Raw genomic sequence first — 21,881 nt, 5'->3', positions numbered from 1 at the left:
GTCCATTACAGCATTAAAATATGATGCTCATGATTGCATTCGTGGTTTGGCTCGTTCCACCAGAGGTGGAATATCTCTGGTCCACTACCTAACTTGCTAATTCTGATTGCTTTTTCTCCCTCCAAATTCCAAGAGGAGGGATCTGTCAGATATGACTGCATTTTAGTCGGTCTCTCTCTACCTACTCCCTCTCCAAAAGAACATTAAAGCCACTACTTTCCTTTAACTACTTACACTTTGGGAATAAAAAAGTCCTAAAACCTGAGTGCTCACCAAATACAAAATGAACAAGTAGTACAAAGGCGAAGTCAGTCTATCGGCATGTTTCCAAGATTCGGGCAGTAAAACTCTGGAAAATTAAGAACAGACTTCTGGAAAGAAAATAATTTGAAGTAAACTCTAAAATTTTAATTTCTGGAAAATAATCAAATAGTGTATCTTACAGAAATATGATCATTACCAATTATTTGAAAATATTTTCTCCATGTAACTACTATGTTGATCACCAGGGAAAGTGATTTGATGTGGCGTGACATCCCACGACAAATCTTGTTAGGTTTTACACTTAATGCTCCCCGGGTGCCACAGTATTGCATAAAAATTCCCAGCAACCGTGAAATGCCAGTTTCTACACAGATCTGAATAATGAATCACTTTCCCCATTCATCTACCTTCATAGAAAATAACTGACTTTCACTTCTAATAAGTGCATGTTTAAGGTTAACTGAATGCTGCAGAATTTGTTTTAAGCCTATTTGCACCATTCAAAGCTGGCAGATGAGACACAAGGGTACATCTGAAACTGGATCATGTCTAACACAAATTGACATTTGTGTAGCATCACCCCGAGTTATACTGACAAATGACGGAGCATTTAAATTTACTCCGTGAATACCATTTCCAATTGGGTCTGTCTTGATATAAAAGTCAGTAATACACTACATGCTATACTCATTTTGTATTAAATATAAATGATATTGCACACCTATTGGTGTGAATCATTTTCTATGCCACTGCACTAAAATCCCATCAAATGACTCCCCACTCCACTGCAGCTTTCAATTTAGCTTTTTACACACAATACAAACATAATTATTCAATCTACAAATGGAAATCTATTTTGTAGCCAGAGTTTCCTCAGCAATGAGATGGCAGCACGTTTTCCTTTCTGCATTGTAAGCAGTTTAGTTTTTATGTGCCCACCCCAAGTTACAGATAGAGTTTGGTTTGAAAAACCTGCTTTCTGGAGATTCCCTATCAGGAAACTGAGACCTTGTGTTTGTTTTTAAGTATGACAGAAATTGTTCAGCAGGAGATGAAACGTACAACAAAATATGAATTTCTGATTGCCACTTCATTGTTTTTTTTAAGATCGCTGTTTTTGATCTGGTTTTTCCACTACACTCAATGATGCAACAGCCAATTCTGAGGTGAAATCATACTCCGATGTAAATTATGACAGGTTATGGGTTATCATAGAGTACTAATTCCACACACTGGGAGTAACTGAGTCAATGGCTTCAGGCAAAAATGATTTCATTTCCATTTCAAATTGTATCCTGAATTTGAAGAGCAATTCTGGTTTCTGCCTTTATAGTAAGACACCAAGATTGCTGCTGCAACTGTTTTTTTTCTGCTCCCTGGCTAACAATATTTGTAAAGAGTTCTTTAAAATTAAATTAAAATAAACATGTTCTCAAGCAAGAATTAATTCTGCAATAACCTGATTGTATAGCAGGTTGCCACAGCCCACAGAATTAGATAGAATCTACAGCACAGAAACTGGTCTATGCTGGTGTTTATACTACACATGGGCCTCTTTCACCCTGCCCCCATAACCCATTCTATCTCGTGTATGCCCAACCTACTTCCAGCTACATTGAGCGGTTTTAAACTCAAATGAATGAAGGTGATGTTCTATTTGATGCTGAACTTAATGACACAACTCAGCAGTTCATTTTTCATGTTTTAAAAACGAAAGTGTGAACGTTTTAACCTTGTCCCAAACAAAGGGACCCACATCTGCGAGTTATTGTTGAGAATGATGGGAAATCGTGGACATTGCAGGTTCAGAATGGGTATGATTTGAAGTTTGCTACATACAGCGTATAAGCCTTTGATGTCTGTCGGTTTTTATGAAGTTATGAAACAGAACTCCTTCAATTTCTCAAAGACTGTACTGTCTTCCTGAAGGAGCTTTGACACAATGCATGATTTACATCTTGAACAAAGGACCTTGTGTCTCAAGTCTTTACTAAAATATATCATTTCAAACTACTTGTGATATAATTTCTCTGCCATCGTTTGCGCTCTTTTTCCAGTGTCGCTGTTTTTTGCACAGATGTTCCACCTCTGAACTGCAGTAAGCAGCTCCTTTTAAGAGGCTGGATCGGAGCACTGAAGTCACCTCATCAAATGGAATGGTTGCCCTAATCAACATCTTTGGTTGCGTCAATCACTGTTGTCACTTGGAACAACGTCGTAGGGTGAAGTAGATTTCTTGTATGGTGGCCGTTTTTTCCTCCTCTTGCCAAACCTGATGAGTCTTCTCTTTATGATATCTGTAAAAGACCAAATAATTTAATTTTGCTAGTAAACCATTTAAAGTTGTACACCTTATGATGCAATGAGTCCTGGGGTGTGGTACCGACTAAAATGGACTTGAATTTCTTTTTTAAAGCATAAATTTCTCTCTAACTCCATCTAAACTCATCAAACAGTTTCTATGAAGGAAAGTGCATGTGTGGGCTTTCTGCTCCTGCATACCTGCATCAAATTCATCTCCACCAATTGTTTCCTATTCTACATTTGTGGATAGGTAATATTTTATAACACAAAGTTGCACCTGCTACACTTTTGGCCAGCTGCTACTTGAGTGATGCCCAGCATGAGAGCATTGACTAATTCACTCCGACTGGAAGATGCCAACGCTGATACTTAGCCGAAGCAACTCAAAGTGAGCAATGCCACCATGGCAGGAGCTGCAGATAATTTTATCTCAAGAGATTGCCTCCTTATATATAAAAAAAAAAAAATCCTCCCTCCACCAAATCTTTCCCATTCAGATGTGTCAGCCATGGCTCAATTGGTAGGACATTTGCCTCTGAGTCAGAAGGTTGTAGGTTCAAGTCCCACTCCAGGGACTTGAGCACATAAATCTAGGCTGACACTCCAGTGCAGTGCAGAGGGAGTGCTGCAATGTCGGAGATGCGGTCTTTTGGATGAGACGTTAAACAGAGGCCCCGTCTGCTCTCTCCGGTGGATGCAAAAGATCCCGTGGCACTCTTAAAAAGAGCAGGGGCATTAATCAACGTCATAGTGACCAGACAATCTGGTTTTTTTTAATCACATTGCTGTTTCTGGGAGCTTGCTGTGCACAAATTAGCTGCCGCGTTTCCTACGTAACAACAGTGACTTCACTTCAAAAAGCGCTTTGGGACGTCTGCTGGTCGTGAAAGGCGCTATATAAATGCAAGTCTTTTCCAAATTTGTGGATAGGTAACATTTAAAAAAAAGTTTCACCTGCTACACTTTCTTGCCCATCAATGCCTGGAACTGGTGCCCAGTATAAACTATCAGCCTTTATGAATTTTCTGTACAGCCTTGTATACAACACTGCCAGTGTAAGGAACACAAAGAGAAATGTGAGTGCAGCAGCAGCCCAGGCTGCTTCCTCGGTTCGTGGAGTGGGAACGTACAATGTCCTGTCTTCAAGATGATGTTGGCTTTTCTTAAGGGCCCCTGCCTTTAAGTTATTTGAATCTGCACCATCAGGAGCAGTCCGTTCATTCTGGGATGCCCCTTCTTCACATTTGCACTTAATGCTCCCAGAATCCACTGCTGCTGTCTCATTGTTGTTCTGATTATCCTGAGCATTGTGGGGCACGGTCTCATTTGTCGTTGAGGAATCTGATTCCTCTCCACCCACTTTCTGCACTGTTCTGTCACTACTCATCTCTCCGGTGTAGCTTTTATCAGTAGCCACATTTTGCTTAGCTCCAACGTCATTTTTGGAAGAGATTGTTGAATTCTGCAGCGGCTGCAGAGGTTTTAAGTTGTCCCCACTTACTATGCTCCCATTCTTGAGCATTTGACCAGTGTCCCCATTGAGAGCTTGTCTGTCTGAGACATCGTTGGTATTAGCAATGATTGTAGGTCTCTGCTGTCCCGTAATGGTAGGGGTCTCAACCGTTTGATTGTTAGCTTTGCCAATAATCCTTCCAACACTTTTAATTTGTTTTTGTGGAGGATTATCTCCGCTATTAGTCCGATGAGCTTTCACTTGTGAATCCAGTGAGGAATCTGAAGTGTTGAGCGTTTGGTGGCACTGATGAGAATTTTGCTGTTTAGCAGCCAAGTCACCTGTTTTCGGCTGCTTGGCAGCAATGCCGTCCACAAAAGAGGGTTGATGGGCCTCACTTACAGGTGGCTCTCTCAAGATAGATATTATGACTTCTTTCCATAATTTGGACGCCGACTCATTTCTGTTTCTGTTCTGTTCACCTCCAATTTCATAGTTTCTCTTTGCCTCTTGGCTTGCATTGATCTTGTTCTCCGTGGCAATTACTGCTGCTGCAATGGATGCCATGGGATGCCTCCTTACTACCTCTGGTTGTCCAGTAGACAATGGCACAGCACTTGCTGAATCCTCCTCTTGCTGCTTTCTCTGTGCAGATATTCTAGAAGAAGTCACTTCTTTGCTGGTTTGAGTAGGTTCTTTGGTCCCAGTATTTCTTCTCCTCCTCCTCAAAATCACATGCCCATTATGGAGTCCATTGTTCAGCATGTTTTCTCCAACTTTATTCCATTTTCTTATTTCTAACTGCAGGTCACTATTCTTAAAATAGCATTGCACTTTCTGCCAAAGAAAATAATGACAATTTTATATATTTTTTTAAATTGCTGAATAATGTTAAAATATTTTGCAAGTCAGAAACCAACATTATTATCTGTGCTTAACTACTTCACTTGTGAAAGAGAGAACAAACTTGCATGTTATACAGTTCCCTTCACTGTTTTACAGCCATTTAAATAGTGTTGAGGTCAATATAACGAATACATTACTCTTTATAGATGGGGTGCAGCATAACCAGTTGAGCTCTCATCTGTCCTCATGTGATGTGCATGTTGTCCAGTAAGGTCACAAAAGCTTTGTGAATTCTGGCTGCTTTCCCCCCTTAATGCACAAGGATGCTTGAGACCAATTGTAGCACCCCTACTATTGTCTTGGCTAATACAGCACATACCTGGGGGCTTTCTGTTCTGTATAGCTTAGTACCATACCAATGGTAAAGTGCCCATAATGGGGTCCTAGGACCTTATTATTAATTGTTAATGTAATTTATTTAAGCAGGATGGGCAGTGTCTGACCATCTACAAATCCCATTTACTATTAATTTATTAGGGAGGAGGTTTTTAAATGTATCAAACTAAAAATCATGTGCAAAAACAATTATGCTGTGCATTTGTGATGGGCCAATGTACTGGTTGGCCTTGGCTTTTATTTATGAATTTTAAGTCTTCACCTGCAGTGAGTTCAGAGTCTGCTCATGTAGGCCAGGTGTGTCCTAGCAACCAAGAGTAATTAATCACCTGCTATAATAAGTCTGCATCAGCAACTCTATAGCACGTCACCTAAAAAAAAGGTTCTGTTGCGTAAACAGCAACTCTGAAGCAAGTAACCGAACAGAGTGACTCCATTTACAGGTATCGCCTTTAGTGGGGATTTTTAATTTTGCTCTTTTAGCAGGTCAGTTTACCTTCACTCGGTTTTCAGGACAGACAACTCGGTCGTTGTTATCGGATGCCAACTTTGCCTTCCGGATCAGCAGATAATTGTAAGCGCCATCATCTTTTGTTTCAGCGTCATGTGCCCGGTTTACACTCTTCCTCAGCCAATCAACAGCTTCTGCCAGGTTAATCTTTGACATTTCCATACTTTTACCCCATGCAACCAGGGCCAGAGGCTGTAAAAAGTACAACGGTATAACTAAATAAACCTGGTTTAATGGAGTACATGCAAGACAGAATGATTAGTTCTATTAAAGGAGCAGTGCCTTCATGACAAAGTATTGATGCACTTGTTTCCTCCATATGTTTTTTATGAATACCTAGTACCTTTTATAAGGCACTGTACCTTGTTAAAAGGGGCCAGTACAAGCTGCTGGGTCTTCTCCATCCAGTTTTTCCCTGCCTGCTCCAGAAAAAACTCCGATCAGGAACTGCGGAGAGTGGGAAGTGGAATCACACCGGTGTCACCTTGTTCCACTGTACTTCAATGCTCTGCTAATTAGTATTAATTAGCCATGGGACCTGCAGTCAGTTTGGGTCAGATAGTTGATGTGATGACTTCCTATCAGAGTCGTGCTGGAAACTCTTAATCCAGATCCCGGCACGACCCCAGCACAAAACTACTCTAATGGTTCACACTGAAACAGGTGGACAATTTTGCCATTTCAAAACCTACAATGTTTTGCTGTAAATCGGTTTCGGATACATTTTACACAGTCTCTCCTAATGTATGCAAACTGTGTGTCCCTTGTACTCTTGGTAATGGGAGGACACACAGTCCGGTTATGGTCAAACCTGGTTCTGTACAACTTCAGCCCATGAATCTATAGTTTGACTTTTAGTGGAAACCATAACATTAATTTATTAAAAACTTTTCAGCGCTGGATCACTAGTAGAAATGCAAGGAAATCCATCTTAAAACCTCAACAATCTCTTTGTAATGCTTGGTAAAAGTGATGCTTACCCGTTCCTGACTGAGATTGAGGTGTGGAGTGATGATGTGCTTGTACATGCACGCTCTCGCCAGTAGGGAGAGCTCTTCCTTCAAACTGGGACGCACACACGGATGGTAAAGGAAAGCTATCCCGCCACGCTACACAAGGAAACCGAGAACAAGTTAACTCATCTGAATGCAAAATTAACTCTTAGAATTTGAGTAGCATTTCACCAAACATGCAAAATTATAGATGAGAAGGTCTCCTGTGGAAGTTTCGGTCAGGGGGAGTGGAGGGAACATTGCTTCTGAAGGGATGAGAGCTGGAGCAACACGTTGAGCCATGCAGGCCTGCCAATTAAACGTGGAACTAGCAGGTCAGCCATGTGTTTAAATACAGCCAATGGGGCTGCCAGCAATCAACTCGATTAGATGGTTAATATTGCTGGCCAATGAGATGGCTTAAAAGCGTCACAAACTGGTGCATGGTCACATTATCATTGCTTTTGTTGTGTATCTCAGTGCACAATTTTTTTTTTTTAAGTCTCAAATGACTTTAAAAAAAACTAAAAGATTCAAGTTATTTTGCTTTTCTAGAACGCATTTTCACGTGCTATACATTAAAGCTGGCCAACTAACACTGTGGCAAAATGAGCTCCTTTGCCAAGACTCTCCACTGTCCACTTGCAAAGCTGAATTATCTACAACCTCACTCGTGCAGATACCTAACATAGCTGCATCATCATTTTTGATATCTTACTCTGGTGCTCATGAGACTGTAGTCTGGCAGTCCATGCTTTTCCATGACCACCTAGACAACACTCTTCTTAGGTCGTCCCTCGGAGTCGAGGATGACTTGCTTCCACACTAGAGTTCTCAGGTGACAGGAATCCAATGCGGGACCGACAGTCTCTGGGGCAGGCGGTGGTTGAAGGGGTGGGTGAGGTGCTTGGGTTGTCGTGCGCTCCTTCCGCCGTTTGCGCTTGGCTTCTGCTTGCTCCCGGCGAAGAGTGTCAAGGTGTTCAGCACCTTCCCGGATGCTGCAGCTCCACTTTGAGCGGTCTTGGGCCAGGGATTCCCAGGTGTCGATGGGGATGTTGCACTTTTTCCAAGGAGGCGTTGAGGGTACCCTTGAAGCATTTCCACTGCCCACCTGGGACTCGCTCGCCGTGTCAGAGCTCTAAGTAAACAGAGAAACATAGAAAATAGGTGCAGGAGCAGGCCATTCAGCCCTTCGAGCCTGCACCACCATTCAATATGATCATGGCTGATCATGCATTTCAGTGCCCCATTCCTGCTTTCTCTCCATACCTCTTGATCCCTTTAGCCATAAGGGCCACATCTAAGTAAGTTGCATTTGTTTTGTTTTGAAAGTCTAGTATCAGGCATGCAGACGATGTGGCCCGTCCATCGGAGCTGATCGAGCGTGGTCAATGCTTCGATATTGGCCTGAGCGAGAACACGGACATTGGTGCGCCTCTCCTGCCAATGGATTTGCGGGATCTTGTGGAGGCAGAGTTGGTGGCACCTCTCCAGTGTTTTGAGATTGCTCTTGCCACAGCAGTATTGCCCACCCTCCCATGTGTAAAAAAACACCTATTAAAAAAACACAATAAACACTTGCGTGGCTAAAGTTCCCTTTGGAAGAAAGAAAGCTTAAAAATATCAGTGCAAAAATACAATACCTGCAGATTGTGGAGCCAGCGCTGGGGTGGGACGTACAAGTATTCGCCGTACATTGCCCAGTTGGGCCGATGCCTGCCACTGTCCAGTTCAAAAAGAAACAAAGAAAAAGGGTTAAGTAAGCAATGCCAAAGTGTGGTTGTGACATGCTATGATGTGGGTTCCCTCCCTCGCACCACCAGCTGATGTGCTAACACCTTGCCGATTGATACAGCTCATCAAATGTATCAGGACTGCACTCGATGCATGAGAAACTGCGTCAAGAAGCAGAATCTGCCACTGTATCTACGACACGACCTTGCTGTCTTGCAGAAGATCCAAACCCAGCAGAATTCACCAACTCGGTACCAGCGGAACAGAGTTAATAAAACTCATTTACTGACTGTTTAACAAAGGGCCTTTAATAAAACATAAGTATCATGTCAACTGTTCTGTTAACCATGCTGTTAATATGTCCTATTGTTGAAATAAATTAACACTTCAAAGATTTGCATCGCCTTATAGAGAGACTTGGGAGGTGTTGCCTGGTCATCTCTAAATTTTAAAAATTGTCAAAAAATATAATTGAAAAGCAAAATGTTGGCTCTATGCCATTTTGGAACATGCTTTGGTCCCATTCCCTGCCATTGCAGAGTACATGGACAGATATAATAAGCCACTGAATTTCAACCAGAAAGAACTTTAGGTCTCAAGTGGAGCAATGTTTAGTTGTGTGCTACTGTAAACTCAAGATTTTTAATAACTTACTTAACCTGGAGTAAAAAACAGTTTTGTTTATCCTCCACATCTGCCGTGGCCCACATCCATTTTCTGGAGTCGGGGCTGATTGCATAAGCACGACGGGCTCCTAATGTGATTCCCGCCATCAAAAGGGAGCCCATCAAGATCGACCGAGGAAACTCTGGCCAAAACCAAGGCCCTCACAGGTAGGTTTCTGGGGTTGAATGTGGCAGCATCTGTGGCGCGAGAAGCAGAGCTAACGTTTCAGGTCAATGGCCTGAACGTGAAACGTGACTCTGTTTCTCTTTCCGTAACTGCTAAGCAGAGAAAGAACCTGGTGTAGTGGTGGGCTGAAAGAACATGATCCAGGTCTAACAGAGGGGGGAGAACATGATCCATCTTTCCATTTGGATCATGTCCTCCCCCTCCCCCTCCCATTTCTTGATTTTCCCACCTCCAGTCCCGATCTCCTACACCGGCCCCCCGTGCACTTCCCTACTCCCTCCTCCCCTCCAAGCTCTTGACCGTTTCCAGGCAAACAGCAAGCTGATAGAAAACGACTGGCAGGACACGTGCTATAGACCACAGGTTCCAGCTAGGCACATCCACGGCCGACATCGGGTGCGCATGTGCGACTCCGGTGATGGTCGACTCGGGTCCCAGTCAATAACTAGCCGCACATCGCATTGACATCTGAGAGATCTTGCAGCATGAGAATTGACTGCCATGTTTACCTACAGAAAATCAGTGATTGTACTTCAAAATAATTAATTATATGTGGGGTACTTTGTAGTGTTACTGACCAACGTTATATTGAATACAACAGAAATGCAAATCTTTTATTAAAAACCTGATGTTCCAGAGAGCCAGCATATATCCGATTCCGCACTTTCACTGTACTCTGCATCACTTGACAATGAAGAAGATTTTACATGAGATGTAACGCGTGGCTTGCAATATTCCGCACTACACTCTCAACAATCTGTATGTTTTTTTTAAGTTTGACCAGAAGAGATAAAAGAAATGAAAAGGTTGTGTTCTTTACCATGCATTGTCAATCTTAGTACCTGTTTGGAATTTGCTTATTGTATTCAATCCGCTTGTCCATGCACACACGAGTGGCCTCCTGTGAAGAAAGAAGTGGTCATATCTGCTTCTTGTAACACCCTTGTCAAAATAACAAAATCTGCCTCGGAGGCAAAACTTATTTTTGAACTGGAAAACCAGCCAGTTTCTAAGTTAACCGATACATTACGGAGCCGTCAATCAAGACCTGTTAACAGCCAGGTAACTGAGTGTTTGAGTGGTTTGCACATTGTCCTTTCACGCCTGCAAGCTGGATTCAAAACCAACTCTAGACACATGTGGTCAAGGTTTCCTCTCTGTTGGCTGGAAAGGTCTTCTGTAGAATGCACTTGAGGAAATCTCCATTCTGTACCCGTTAGCCACAAACAAAACACTGCCCAAAACTGACAAGTTGTCAACCTGCCTCAGAAAGACTTCCAGCAGAATGGTTTAATTTTGAGTTCCAGGAATTCCCACCTTGAAGTTCTGCTCTTCTCCCTAACGGGACGACCGTTTGTCTCTTCTGCCTTGTTCACCCTCATTGCTTTTTATTGCCCTCCTCGGGTTTGATCAGGTATCTACTAAAACTCTACCCTCAACAACCCGTCTCCGGCTACAACGTAGTCCACGTGGATTCCAACTTCAATTCCACCCTTCATATTGCGGATCCACCCAGGATTACAGAAATCTCCATTTCTTGCAATTTAGTATACTGTATTCGGTGGTCTCTACATTGACCAAACGCAGACTGGGTGATCGCTTTGCTGAATGCCTCCATTCAGTCCACAAGCGTGTCCCTGAGCTTCCGGTCGTTGGTCATTTTAATTCTCCGCTCTACTCCCATCCTGACCTCTGTGTCCTCAGCCTCATACATTGATCCAATGAAGCTCAAGAACCAGCATCTCAACTTTCGATTAGGCACTTTACAGCCTTCGACATTGTTCAACAATTCCAGAGCATAACCACTTTTTTCCCCCCAGACAGCATGTGCCAGTAATGATTCTGCTGTTGCCATTTACAGCTCCTCTAGACCCATCATTTGTTTCTTTATTTAGGTGGATATGGTAGTGTAGTGGTTATGTTACTGGACTAATAATCCAGAGATACGAGTTCAAATCCCTACCATGGCAGCTGGGGAATTTAAATTCAAAATAATGAAATAAATCTGGATTTTTTTTTTAAAAAGCTACCCTCAGTACTGGTGACCGTGGGCTGGATTTTCCACGGCAGCTCCGCCCGGTTTCTCGGCGGTATTGGTTGGCCTGGGCGAAAACCGGGTCAGTGAAAATTTCCAGAAAGAGTTCCACCGGCGGTTTTGAAATATCGCTGGGGAGCGGACCACCGGCGTACACCATGCAAAAACCGCTACCGGCTGAGTTTTGACTCAGTGGTGACCCGTAGGTAAGTAGAAAAAAAAAACGCCCGCGAGAAGCAGCGGGAGCTGGGTGGTAGGTAAGTAGCCCGGCAAAAAAAAGTAAGTTAAAGGGTTTTTAATCATTACTTTAAACTTATTTTACAGAGATTAAGTTGAAAAGGGTCTCGAGAATGTGTTCTGATTTTTTAATGTTATGTTTTTTGGGGAAAAAAAATTGTGTTTTCCCCCTTCCTAGGCCCAACCTGCAGCCTTGGTCTAAATTTTAGTAATTACCACCCATTTTGTTTAAGAACCGCCCAATCGGCCCAGGATCACGTTTTCCATCGAGAATCGGGGTGTGAGGTCCATTTGTTTTCGCCGGGCAGAATTTTTTTCCTTTTTTTTTGTGGAATTTTTCGCCTGCGGTAATTTTAAAATCTTAGCGGTAGTTTGGGCGGCAATCCGGCACTGGTGGATTTTTTGGAAATTCTAGCCCCATGGAACTACCAGATTGTTGTAAAAACCCATCTGTCCTTTTGGTAAGGAAATCTGCCATCCATACCTGGCCTATATGTGACTCCAGACCCACAGCCATATGGTTGACTCTTAACTGCCCTCTGAAATAGCCGAGCGACTTGTATTCAAGGCGGCAGCTCACCATCACCTTCTCAAGGGCAATTGGGGATGGGCAATAAATGATGGCCTTGCCAGCGATGCCCATATCCCGTGAATTATTTTTTTTAACGTCCCGTTACCACCTCTTGCTTTGTACCAACATCCCTTTTGCCATTTAATCACTTGCTGCCTTCCACCTATCACAGACCTCCCCACTTTCCCTGCCTCTGTACTTGTTACATCTCTCACTTTTTCCAATTCTGACACGGGTTTCTGAGCTAGAATTTCCTAACGACCTGCCAGATGCCCGATTGCCGCCCAAAAGACCCCTAAGATTATCGCCAGCGAAAACTTCCCTCCAAAAAATGTTTAAATCAGCCCAGCGAAAAAAATAGGGGTTGTACCCCGATTCTCAGCGAAAAAGTGGAAGTTAGGGTCGATTGGGCGGTTCCTAAAGAAAATGGTACGATAAATAAAAATCACGAAACATTTATCCCGAGGCTGCGGGTTGGGCCTAGGAGCAGAAAAACACACAATATTTTTTCAAAAAACACAACATAAAAAAATCATTAAAACATTCTCCAGACCCTTTTAACCTAAATCGCCACAACAGAATTTAAAAATAATGGGTAAAAAAACAATTACTAACCTTTTTCTTGCAGAGCTACTCACCCACCGCCCAGCTCCGCTGATTCTTGTGGGCGTTTTTTTGCCATACTTACCTACGGGTCACCGCTCAGCCAAATATCGCGCCGGGCGATCTGAGGACGGTAACGCCGGCGGTCCGAGGACGGTAACGCCGGCGGGGTCCGCTCCCCAGCAGTATCTTGAAACCACCGGCGTAACTCAGGTGAGGAATCTCTCGCTCACCTGGTTATTGTCCACAATGGCCAATACTGCCCAGAAATCAGGCGGTAAGTCAATGGAAATTCTAGCCCCATGATTCTAGGTCATCGACCTGAAATGTCAACTCTCTTTCTCTCTCCACAGATGCTGTCTGGCTTGCTGAGTATTTCCAGCACTTTTTATTTAAGATTTCCTGCAGTATTTCGCTTTTATTCATTATGTCTAACACTTTCTGTTTCTATAGGAATGATTAAATTGTTATTACTGATGTTCAAATAGTGAATTATCTTGCTTTCATCACTTGCTTTCATCACCTACAAATCCCCTGGGAGGACAGACGCACCCAACATCAGCGTCCTCATACAGGCGAACATCCCCAGTATTGAAGCACTGACCACACTTGATCAGCTCCGCTGGGCAGGCCACATTGTCCGCATGCCAGACACGAGACTCCCAAAGCAAGTGCTCTACTCGGCGCTCCTTCATGGCAAAGAAGCTAAAGGTGGGCAGCGGAAACGCTAAAAGGACACCCTCAAAGCCTCCCTGATAAAGTGCAACATCCCCACCGACACCTGGGAGTCCCTGGCCCAAGACCGCCCTAAGTGGAGGAAGTGCATCCGAGAGGGCGCTGAGCACCTCGAGTCTCGTCGCCGAGATCATGCAGAAATCAAGCGCGGACAGCGGAAAGAGTGTGCAGCAAACCAGTCCCACCCTCCCCTTCCCTCAACGACTAGCTGTCCCACCTGTGACAGAGTCTGTGGCTCTCGTATTGGACTGTTCAGTCATCAAAGAACTCACTTCAGGAGTGGAAGCAAGTCTTCCTCGATTCCGAGGGACTGCCTATGATGATGATCACTTGTGAGGATAAGAATTTACATTTCTATCGCATCTTTCAAGACCTCAGGACATCCTAAAGTGCTTTACAGCCAAGTCGGCATTTTTTGATGTGTCGTCATTGTTGTAATGTATGAAATGCAGCAGCCAGGTCCCAAAAACAGCAATGTGATAATGACCATAGAATCTATTTTTATTGATGTTGGTTAAGGGATAAATGTTTGCCAAGACACCAGGAGAACATCTGCTATTCTTCAAGATCTTTTTCGTCCACTTGAGAGAGCAGGGACATCATCAGTTTGAATTCTTGTCTGAAGCGCCATAGACGGTGCAGCACTTCTTCACTGCTGCACTATGTTGGCCTAGATTATGTACTAAAGTCTCTGGAGTGAGGCTTGAACCCATGCCCTTCTGATTCAAATGCAAGAGTGTTACCACTGAGCCAAGGCTGACATCCTTACTGTGGGAAACGGAAAATGTCACACTACTACTATAGGATAGGGTTACTTAAGCTTGTGGTTAAGAGCTGAGGCAGTACAGAAGGGACTTTAGTCTGCATCTAATCATGCATTATATTTCTATATAGGAGTGCCTGATGCGGACACTGGTTTCCTCAACTGTTTCCCAGCACAAACATCTCCACCATTGATATGCACAAAATCAATTTACCACAAATATCGGCTGGAAAATCCATGTAAGGGGGCAGTGAAAGTGAACTTCGTGCCATCTTAATTTTTTCAGAACCAGCACAGAGTGGGGCCATAAATTTATAAAACATTTGTGCCAGCTTGCTGCAGTAAGAGAACAAAAATGATCAGATCGAATGTTTAAACCTGCCCTGGAAATACATTTTATTTGATTCGATTGGGTGGGTGGGTGGGTGGGGGGGTCTGCCTGAAAGGATGGTAGAGGCAGAAAGCCTCGCCACATTTAACAAGTACTTGGATGTGCATTTGAAGTGCCGTAACATACAGAGCTACAGACCAAGAGCTGGAAAGTAGGATTAGGCTGGATAGCTCTTTGTTGGCCAGTGCCGACTCGATGGGCCGGAATGGCCTCCCTCCGGGCTGTAAATTTCTATGATCCTATAACATAAGTCAATGTGAACAAATCTGCAAACTGGTTCTGCTCATTGACTGCACATTTGGTATGAGTCACATTCAACAGATTGAGAGGCAATCCGGACTGCAGGAATGCTGTACCACGACTCCAGGGACCAGAATAACTTGAAACATACCACATCGGATTAGATGACGTGAGGAGTGACACTTTAAACAAGATAGTACTGTATTGTGGATTTTGTAATTAAAGATTACATTAAAAATTCCCAAGACTGTGTGTCGTAAGGGTGTGCATTAAACTACACAATTAGCATCAGTGAAAAAACAAGTTGAATAAGAGCCAGAGGTTTACTTAAGGCAAAGTAGCTTCCTGTACAATGTCTCTCTCAACCTTCCAAATTACTTGGGTAAGTGAGCTACTGATAAAGGTGAAGATTTTTCTTGGCAAACTGAACTTGTGCTGAATGCGAATTCCATGTATTTTGAGAATTAGCATCACTGGTTAAACAAGTTTATCTGCATAGAAAACACTTCAATCAAAGTTATCTTTTAGGTTATATCCTGGTTAAACTTTGGTTATGGGGAATAAAGAATTGTCCCTGTAAATGCAGTGTGGTTCCACAGGTGCCAGCCACTCTCTGCTATGTTGCACAGAGGGCACATCCTTCAGGTGCAAGGCATTTGGAAGTGATTTGACCTCGAGGGACCTCACAGCCAAACCCACTCACCTCTTCACCCGATGTCCACACGCGTGCACTTTCCAATGGGAAGGGGTTCACTAGATAGTGATCAATTGTTTGCCTCTCCATAGCCCAGAAGCATCAAGGTCTAGTTTCAGTTGCAATCAACTAATGGCATAGTCCAAAGATCGGAGCTGGGGTTTTCTATCTGTATTACTCACTGCCACACTGGCCAATGTATTTACATTCAAAGCCAATGCTGCAAAAGAGCACCCTTTCAATTCAAAACATCAAGTAGCATGTGCGTAGATTCAATTTTAAGTCAATTAATATGCAGATCAGGAACAAATAATATGTAATTTAACAGATTAATGCAGGGTCCATGAAGAAGCAGAACAACAAACCCTGTTGTAACAGTTTCTGCCAAAAGTAGTTGGTGCTTAAATTTAATCAATGGCCTGGATTTTAGCCTGGAGGTGGGATCCGTATGGGGCGGGGGGAGGGGGGCTGTTGTGAGTGCTCCTTTAAATGTTTTTTTTGGTGGGTTTACGCCCACAGAGGCAGCCTGATTGGAGGCCGGATCATGCGGTGGGGATGGGGGGGTTCCAGATCACGTTGGCGGTCCGGCCGGGAGGACAATGGTAGGCGAGCGGGGAGTGGAGCTAGATGGTGGGCGGGGGAGGGGAAGCAAATCGATCGCGGGGGGAGGGTTGCGGTTTAAATGGGTAGCTTTTTGGGCCTTGAGGAAATACTTCTGCTCCTCTTGGTCCACAAGTAATGCTAGATAAGGCACTTACTTTATGGATTCAGCCCATCTCAGCACCTTGCAGCTGCCAGGTTTCCAGAGGCCTGGGAAACCCAGTCAAAATGAGTTTAAAAATAGAATTACTCCAAATGAAGGCAGGCAGCCTCATTATATTTAAAAGACCAACCGCTTCCGGCAAGCGGATTGGTCGCCTGCCCCTTGTCCAGCCGCTGTTAAAACAGGAAGTGGGCGGGTTCAAGGCACATTGTGTTCCTGTTTCAGGCTTTTTACATTTTAGCCTCCGACATGAACGCAACCCATTCGTTTTTTATGAGTTAAGATTCAGCCCAATATGTCAGTAGTATTTGATCATACCTGTTCAGGATATACTTTGGTCACACTTGGAATTACCTGATAGATGTAGAAAACACAGATCAAAAGGTGAAACAGAAGCATCAGACATAGCTCATACAACAATAAAAATTCCAATTGTTTTACGAGAGTGCCCACTGACAATGTCCCAGATTACTGAAAGTATGCTTATTGGTAGAGAGAGAGAGAGGACAAAGAGCTTCCCAAATCAAACAAGGAAAGTGGATGCATCAGTCACACAGCATGCCATCAAGAAGTTGGATTTAGCCCTAGTTTTAAATTTATCTTTCAGGAGGTAATTATTGGGTTTAGTCAGGTCTAGTTCTAACATCAGTAGGTTAAAGTGTTGTATTGTTCTGTGGAATGGGATATTCATTTGGTATCAGTAAGAGAAAAGAAGTTTATTACTGTGGGTAAAAATATCCTGTATGTCAGTAACAGCTTCCAACAGTCTGGCACCCCAGTTTATAATGAGGGGTCAGTCACCTGGTTTAGTACTTATAACAATGGGTGGCATGGTATCTGAGATTTTTAATTGTTCATCATATAAACTAACCATAACAACATAAGAAATAGGAGCAGGAGTAGGTCATAACTCTCCTCGATTTTGCTCCGCCATTCAATATCATGGCTGAACTTCTACATCACTACCTCTATCCCCATATCAGTGGATTTCCTTGGTACCCAAAAATCTATCCATTTCAGCCTTGAATATACTCATCGACTGAGCATCTACAGCTCCTTGGAGTAGAGAATTCCAGATTCACAACCCTCTGAGTAAAAAAATTCCTCCTCATCTCAGTCCTAAATGGCCGAATCCTTATCCGGAGACTCTGCCCTCTATTTTTAGACTCTCCAGCCAGGGAGAACAACTTCTCAGCTTCCACACTGTCGAGCCCTCTAAGAATTTAATGCGTTTCAATGAGATCACCTCTCATTCTTCTAAACTCCAGAGAATATAGGCCCATTCTAATCAAAATCAAAGACAGATCTCTCATGCCAGGAATCAAACTAGTGAACCTTCATTGCATCCCCTCTAAGGCAAGTCATTAGGTAAGGAGACCAAAACTGTGCACAGTACTCCAGGTGTGATCTGATCAAAACTGTACACAGTACTCCAGATATGATCTCGCCAAAGCCCTATATAATTGCAGCAAGATTTCCTTACTTTTATACTCCAACCCCCCTTGCAATAAAGGCTAACATACCATTTGCCTTCCTAGTTGCTTGCTGTACCTGCCTGTTAGCTTTCTGTGATTTGTAAACAAGATCCCCCAAGTCCCTCTGCATGCCAACATTTACTAGCCTCTCACCTTTTTAAAAAAAATAAATCTTTCTTTTCCATTCTTCCAACCAAAATCGATAATTTCACACTTGCCTACATTATACTCCAACTGCCACCTTGCCCAATAACTTAAATCGGTCTATATCCCTCTGCAGCCTCTTTGTGTTCTCCAACAGCTTATATTCCCATCTAGCTTTGTATCGTCAGCAAACTTGAATACATTATACTTTGTCCCCTCATCCAAGTCATTCATATAGATTGTAAATTGCTGAGGCCCAAGCACTGATCCTTGTGGCACTCCACGAGTTACATTCTGCCATCCTGAAAATTACCCATTTATTCCTACATTCTCTTTCCTGTCCGTTCCAATCCATGCTAATATATTACCCCCAATATCATGAACCCTAATCTTGTGTGGCACCTTATCGAATGCCTTCTGAAAAGCCAAATAGAATACATCCATTATTTCCCCCTTATCTGCCATGTTAGTTACACCCTCAAAAAAATCTAACAGATTTGTCAAACACGATTTCCCTTTCACAAAACCATGTTGACTCTGCCCAATCTTATTACTTTCGAAGTGCCCTGTTACCACGTCCTTAATAATAGATTCCAGCATTTTCCCCACTACTGATGTCAGGCTAACTGACCTACTTTTTCTTTCCTGTCCATTAACCAATCCATGCTTATATATATAGTTCCTTATAAATGGGCCATCTCTTTCCCTCCTTTCTTGAACAGCAGGGTTACATTTACTACCTTCCAATCCACAGGAACCATTCTAGATTCTAGGGAAATGAGGAAGATCAAAACCAATGTATGCACTATCTCTGCAGCCACCTCTTTTAAAGTCCTAGAGTGTAGGCCATCAGGTCCAGATTTGTCAGCTTTTAGTCACATTAATTTTTCCAATAATTTTTCTTTACTAATATTAATCACTAAGTTCATCACTCATTTGACCCTTAGTTCCCCAGAATTTCCAGTATGTTCTTTGTATCTTCTACTGTGAAGAAAGACACAAAATATTTGTTCACGTCCCTGCCATTTCCTTGATCCCTATTATTATTTCTCTTGTCTCTGCCTCTAAGGGACCCGCGTTTACTTTTGCTAATCTCTTCCTTTTTACATACTTGTAAAAGTGCTTAAGATCTGTTTTTATATTTCGATCTGGATTACTCTTATATTCTATTTCCCCTCATCAATTTCTTGGTCACCTTTTCCTGATATTTAAAACCCTCCCAATCCTCAGGCTTACTACTCTTTTTGGTAACATTGTAAGCCTCTTTTAATCAAATACTATCCTTAACTTCTCTAGTTAGCCATGGCTGTATCCAGTGGAGTTTTTATTCTTCAAGGGAATGTATATTCGTTGAAAACCATGAATAAAAACTTTACGCATTACCATTTCTGGAAGTGCCCATGTGGGTCCGCGACAGATAAATTCTTCCACTGGTGGCAAATCCACTTGAAGCTTAAACTAAAAAAAAAGGGGCATCATAAATGTGAAGTGATTACAAACAAGCAAAGCTGCATAACTGTTGTCAGCGATTCAGTTCCGAGCAATGCATTTAAACCAATCTACACGAACAGTCGAGTGAATAGACTTTACATTGACAATACCCAACAGATAAGCCATTGTAGCGTGAGAATAAGATACTGTATTTGTCACTAGCGAAACTCATTCCTAGAAGAATGTTAGATTGACCCCTCAATATTGCCAATGGGCGAAGGCCATTGCTTGCACCGAAAAGGAATGGAATCATGGCATATGATCCCAAAACATTGGTGAGAATCCTGGATTTCCATCTAATAGATGCAGGAAGAATGTTCCCGATGTTGGGGAAGTCCAGAACCAGGGGTCACAGTCTAAGGATGAGGGGTAAGCCATTTAGGACCGAGATGAAGAGAAACTTCTTCACCCAGAGAATTGTGAACCTGTGGAATTCTCTACCACAGAAAGTTGTTCACGGCAGTTCGTTAGATATATTCAAAAGAGAGTTAGATGTGGCCCTTTCGGCTAAAGGGATCAAGGGGTATGGAGAGAAAGCAGGAATGGGGTACTGAAGTTGCATGATCAGCCATAATCATATTGAATGGTGGTGCAGGCTCGAAGGGCCGAATGGCCTACTCCTGCACCTATTTTCTATGTTTCTATTACCTAGTCAGTATGAAATAAGTCAGGTTCAGCTTTTTATGGAAGTAAATATACAGTGATTAAAACTGGAACTGTATTGAAACAAGTTTGTTTTAGTTTTTTTAATAAATTTAGAGAAAAGTATGAAAGCTCTAGTTTGTCCGGCCGGGATTTATCCACTCACCTTGCCGTTATCACACGGAGCCCATCGCGTCCTCACCTCCGGGAGAGACAAACACAGCAGCAGCTGTAACAGCAGCCCGGGCTCCATGAACCTCCCGCACCAGTCGCGAACCATCACCAATCCGTCCCCCGCTCCCTTCGCTAACCCCTCCGCAGCCGATTCTCACTGCAAAGGGGAGGCCGAGGCCGAGGCCCCCCCGCCGCTCACTGCCGCTGGGACACGGCGCGGGGCGGGCTGAGGACAGCCGGGCAACAGGGTCCCGGGAACCGCCAGCTCCGGCCGCAGCCGCGGCCACAGGAGCCAGGCCATCGCCGCGAACCCGGCCGCCTCATCACAGAAGCCGGGGCTGGCTGAGCGGCGCCGTCTCCTCCCTCCCTGGATCCCTGGTTGAAAGGCGATTGAATTAAAGTTTAAGTGGGGGAGCGGGCGCCGCGATGGAACGTACAGACATCCCAATGGAAACTGACACACGTAAAGTGCAACAAACACAGCCCTGTCCCAGCTGCGACGGCGTCCCAACAGCAACAAACATACACACACACTCATAAATCGCGCATGAGCTGAATCGAAATGTAGCCGTCACCTTCTTCCCACCCCGACTTCCAACTCGCATGAAACTTTGGAAAGAACACCTATGTTTCCTTTTGTTTCATTGGGTGTTATTGCTAGCATAGTACAGTATAGGGCACAGTACTGCCCTCCAATTATCAAGATCCACTGCACGCCCTGGACAACGTGGACCATTTCCCATATGTCGGGAGCCTCTTATCAACAAAGGCAGACATTGATGCGGAGATTCAGCATCGCCTCCAGTGCGCCAGTGCAGCCTTCGGCAGCCTGCGGAAAAGAGTGTTTGAAGACCAGGCCCTCAAGTCTACCACCAAACTCATGGTCAACAGGGCTGTAGTAATACCCGCTCTCCTGTATGGGTCTGAGGCATAGACGATGTACAGAAGGCACCTCAAGTCGCTGGAGATATATCACCAACGATGTCTCCGCAAGATCCTGCAAATCTTCTGGGAGAACAGGTGCACCAACATCAGTGTCTTCGACCAGGCTAACATCCCCAGTATTGAAGCACTGACCACACTCGATCAGCTTCGCTGGGCGGGCCACATAGTACGCATGCCAAGATACGAGACTCCCTAAGCAAATGCTTTATGCGGAGCTCTTTCATGGTAAACGAGCCAAAGGAGGACAGCAGAAACGTTATAAGGACGCCCTCAAAGCCCCCCTGGTAAAGTGCGACATCACCACTGACACCTGGGAGACCCTGGCCACAGGCCGCCCAAGGTGGAGAAAGTCCATCCGGGAGGGCATTGAGATTGAGCTCTTTGAGTCTTAACACACGGAGCACGAAGAGGCCAAGCGCAGGCAGCAGAAGGAGCGCGTGGCAAACCAGCCCCACCGACTCCTTCCCTCAACGAATGTCTGTCCCACCTGTAACAGCATCTGTGGCTCTCGTATCGGACTGTTCAGCCATCAAAGAACTCACTTTGGAAATCCTGAAGTTACGGTCAGTTTCAGAGAGGTAATGACAGCAAAGGTTGGCAGTTCACCGTCACTACCACCGCAAAAT

At 43.8% G+C, this 21,881-nt stretch overlaps 1 protein-coding gene across 1 annotated transcript; it reads right to left on the bottom strand.

Moving 5' to 3' along the window:
• Positions 1-383: 383 nt before the first annotated feature.
• On the bottom strand, positions 384-20,904 carry tp53i13 (tumor protein p53 inducible protein 13). Its single transcript, XM_070857091.1, has 9 exons — positions 20,303-20,904; positions 19,387-19,461; positions 16,703-16,738; positions 10,195-10,253; positions 8,410-8,488; positions 6,755-6,883; positions 5,760-5,966; positions 3,523-4,858; positions 384-2,561 (listed from the first exon to the last, which is right to left on the bottom strand). Exons 1-9 carry the CDS (start codon positions 20,414-20,416, stop codon positions 2,452-2,454), a joined length of 2,145 nt encoding a protein of 714 aa, XP_070713192.1. The 5' UTR covers positions 20,417-20,904; the 3' UTR covers positions 384-2,451.
• Between the last annotated feature and the right edge of the window lie 977 nt (positions 20,905-21,881).

Source organism: Pristiophorus japonicus, chromosome 16 (assembly GCF_044704955.1).
Source record: "Pristiophorus japonicus isolate sPriJap1 chromosome 16, sPriJap1.hap1, whole genome shotgun sequence".
Taxonomy (NCBI): Eukaryota; Metazoa; Chordata; class Chondrichthyes; family Pristiophoridae; genus Pristiophorus; species Pristiophorus japonicus.
This window is presented reverse-complemented; position numbering and strand designations above follow the sequence as displayed.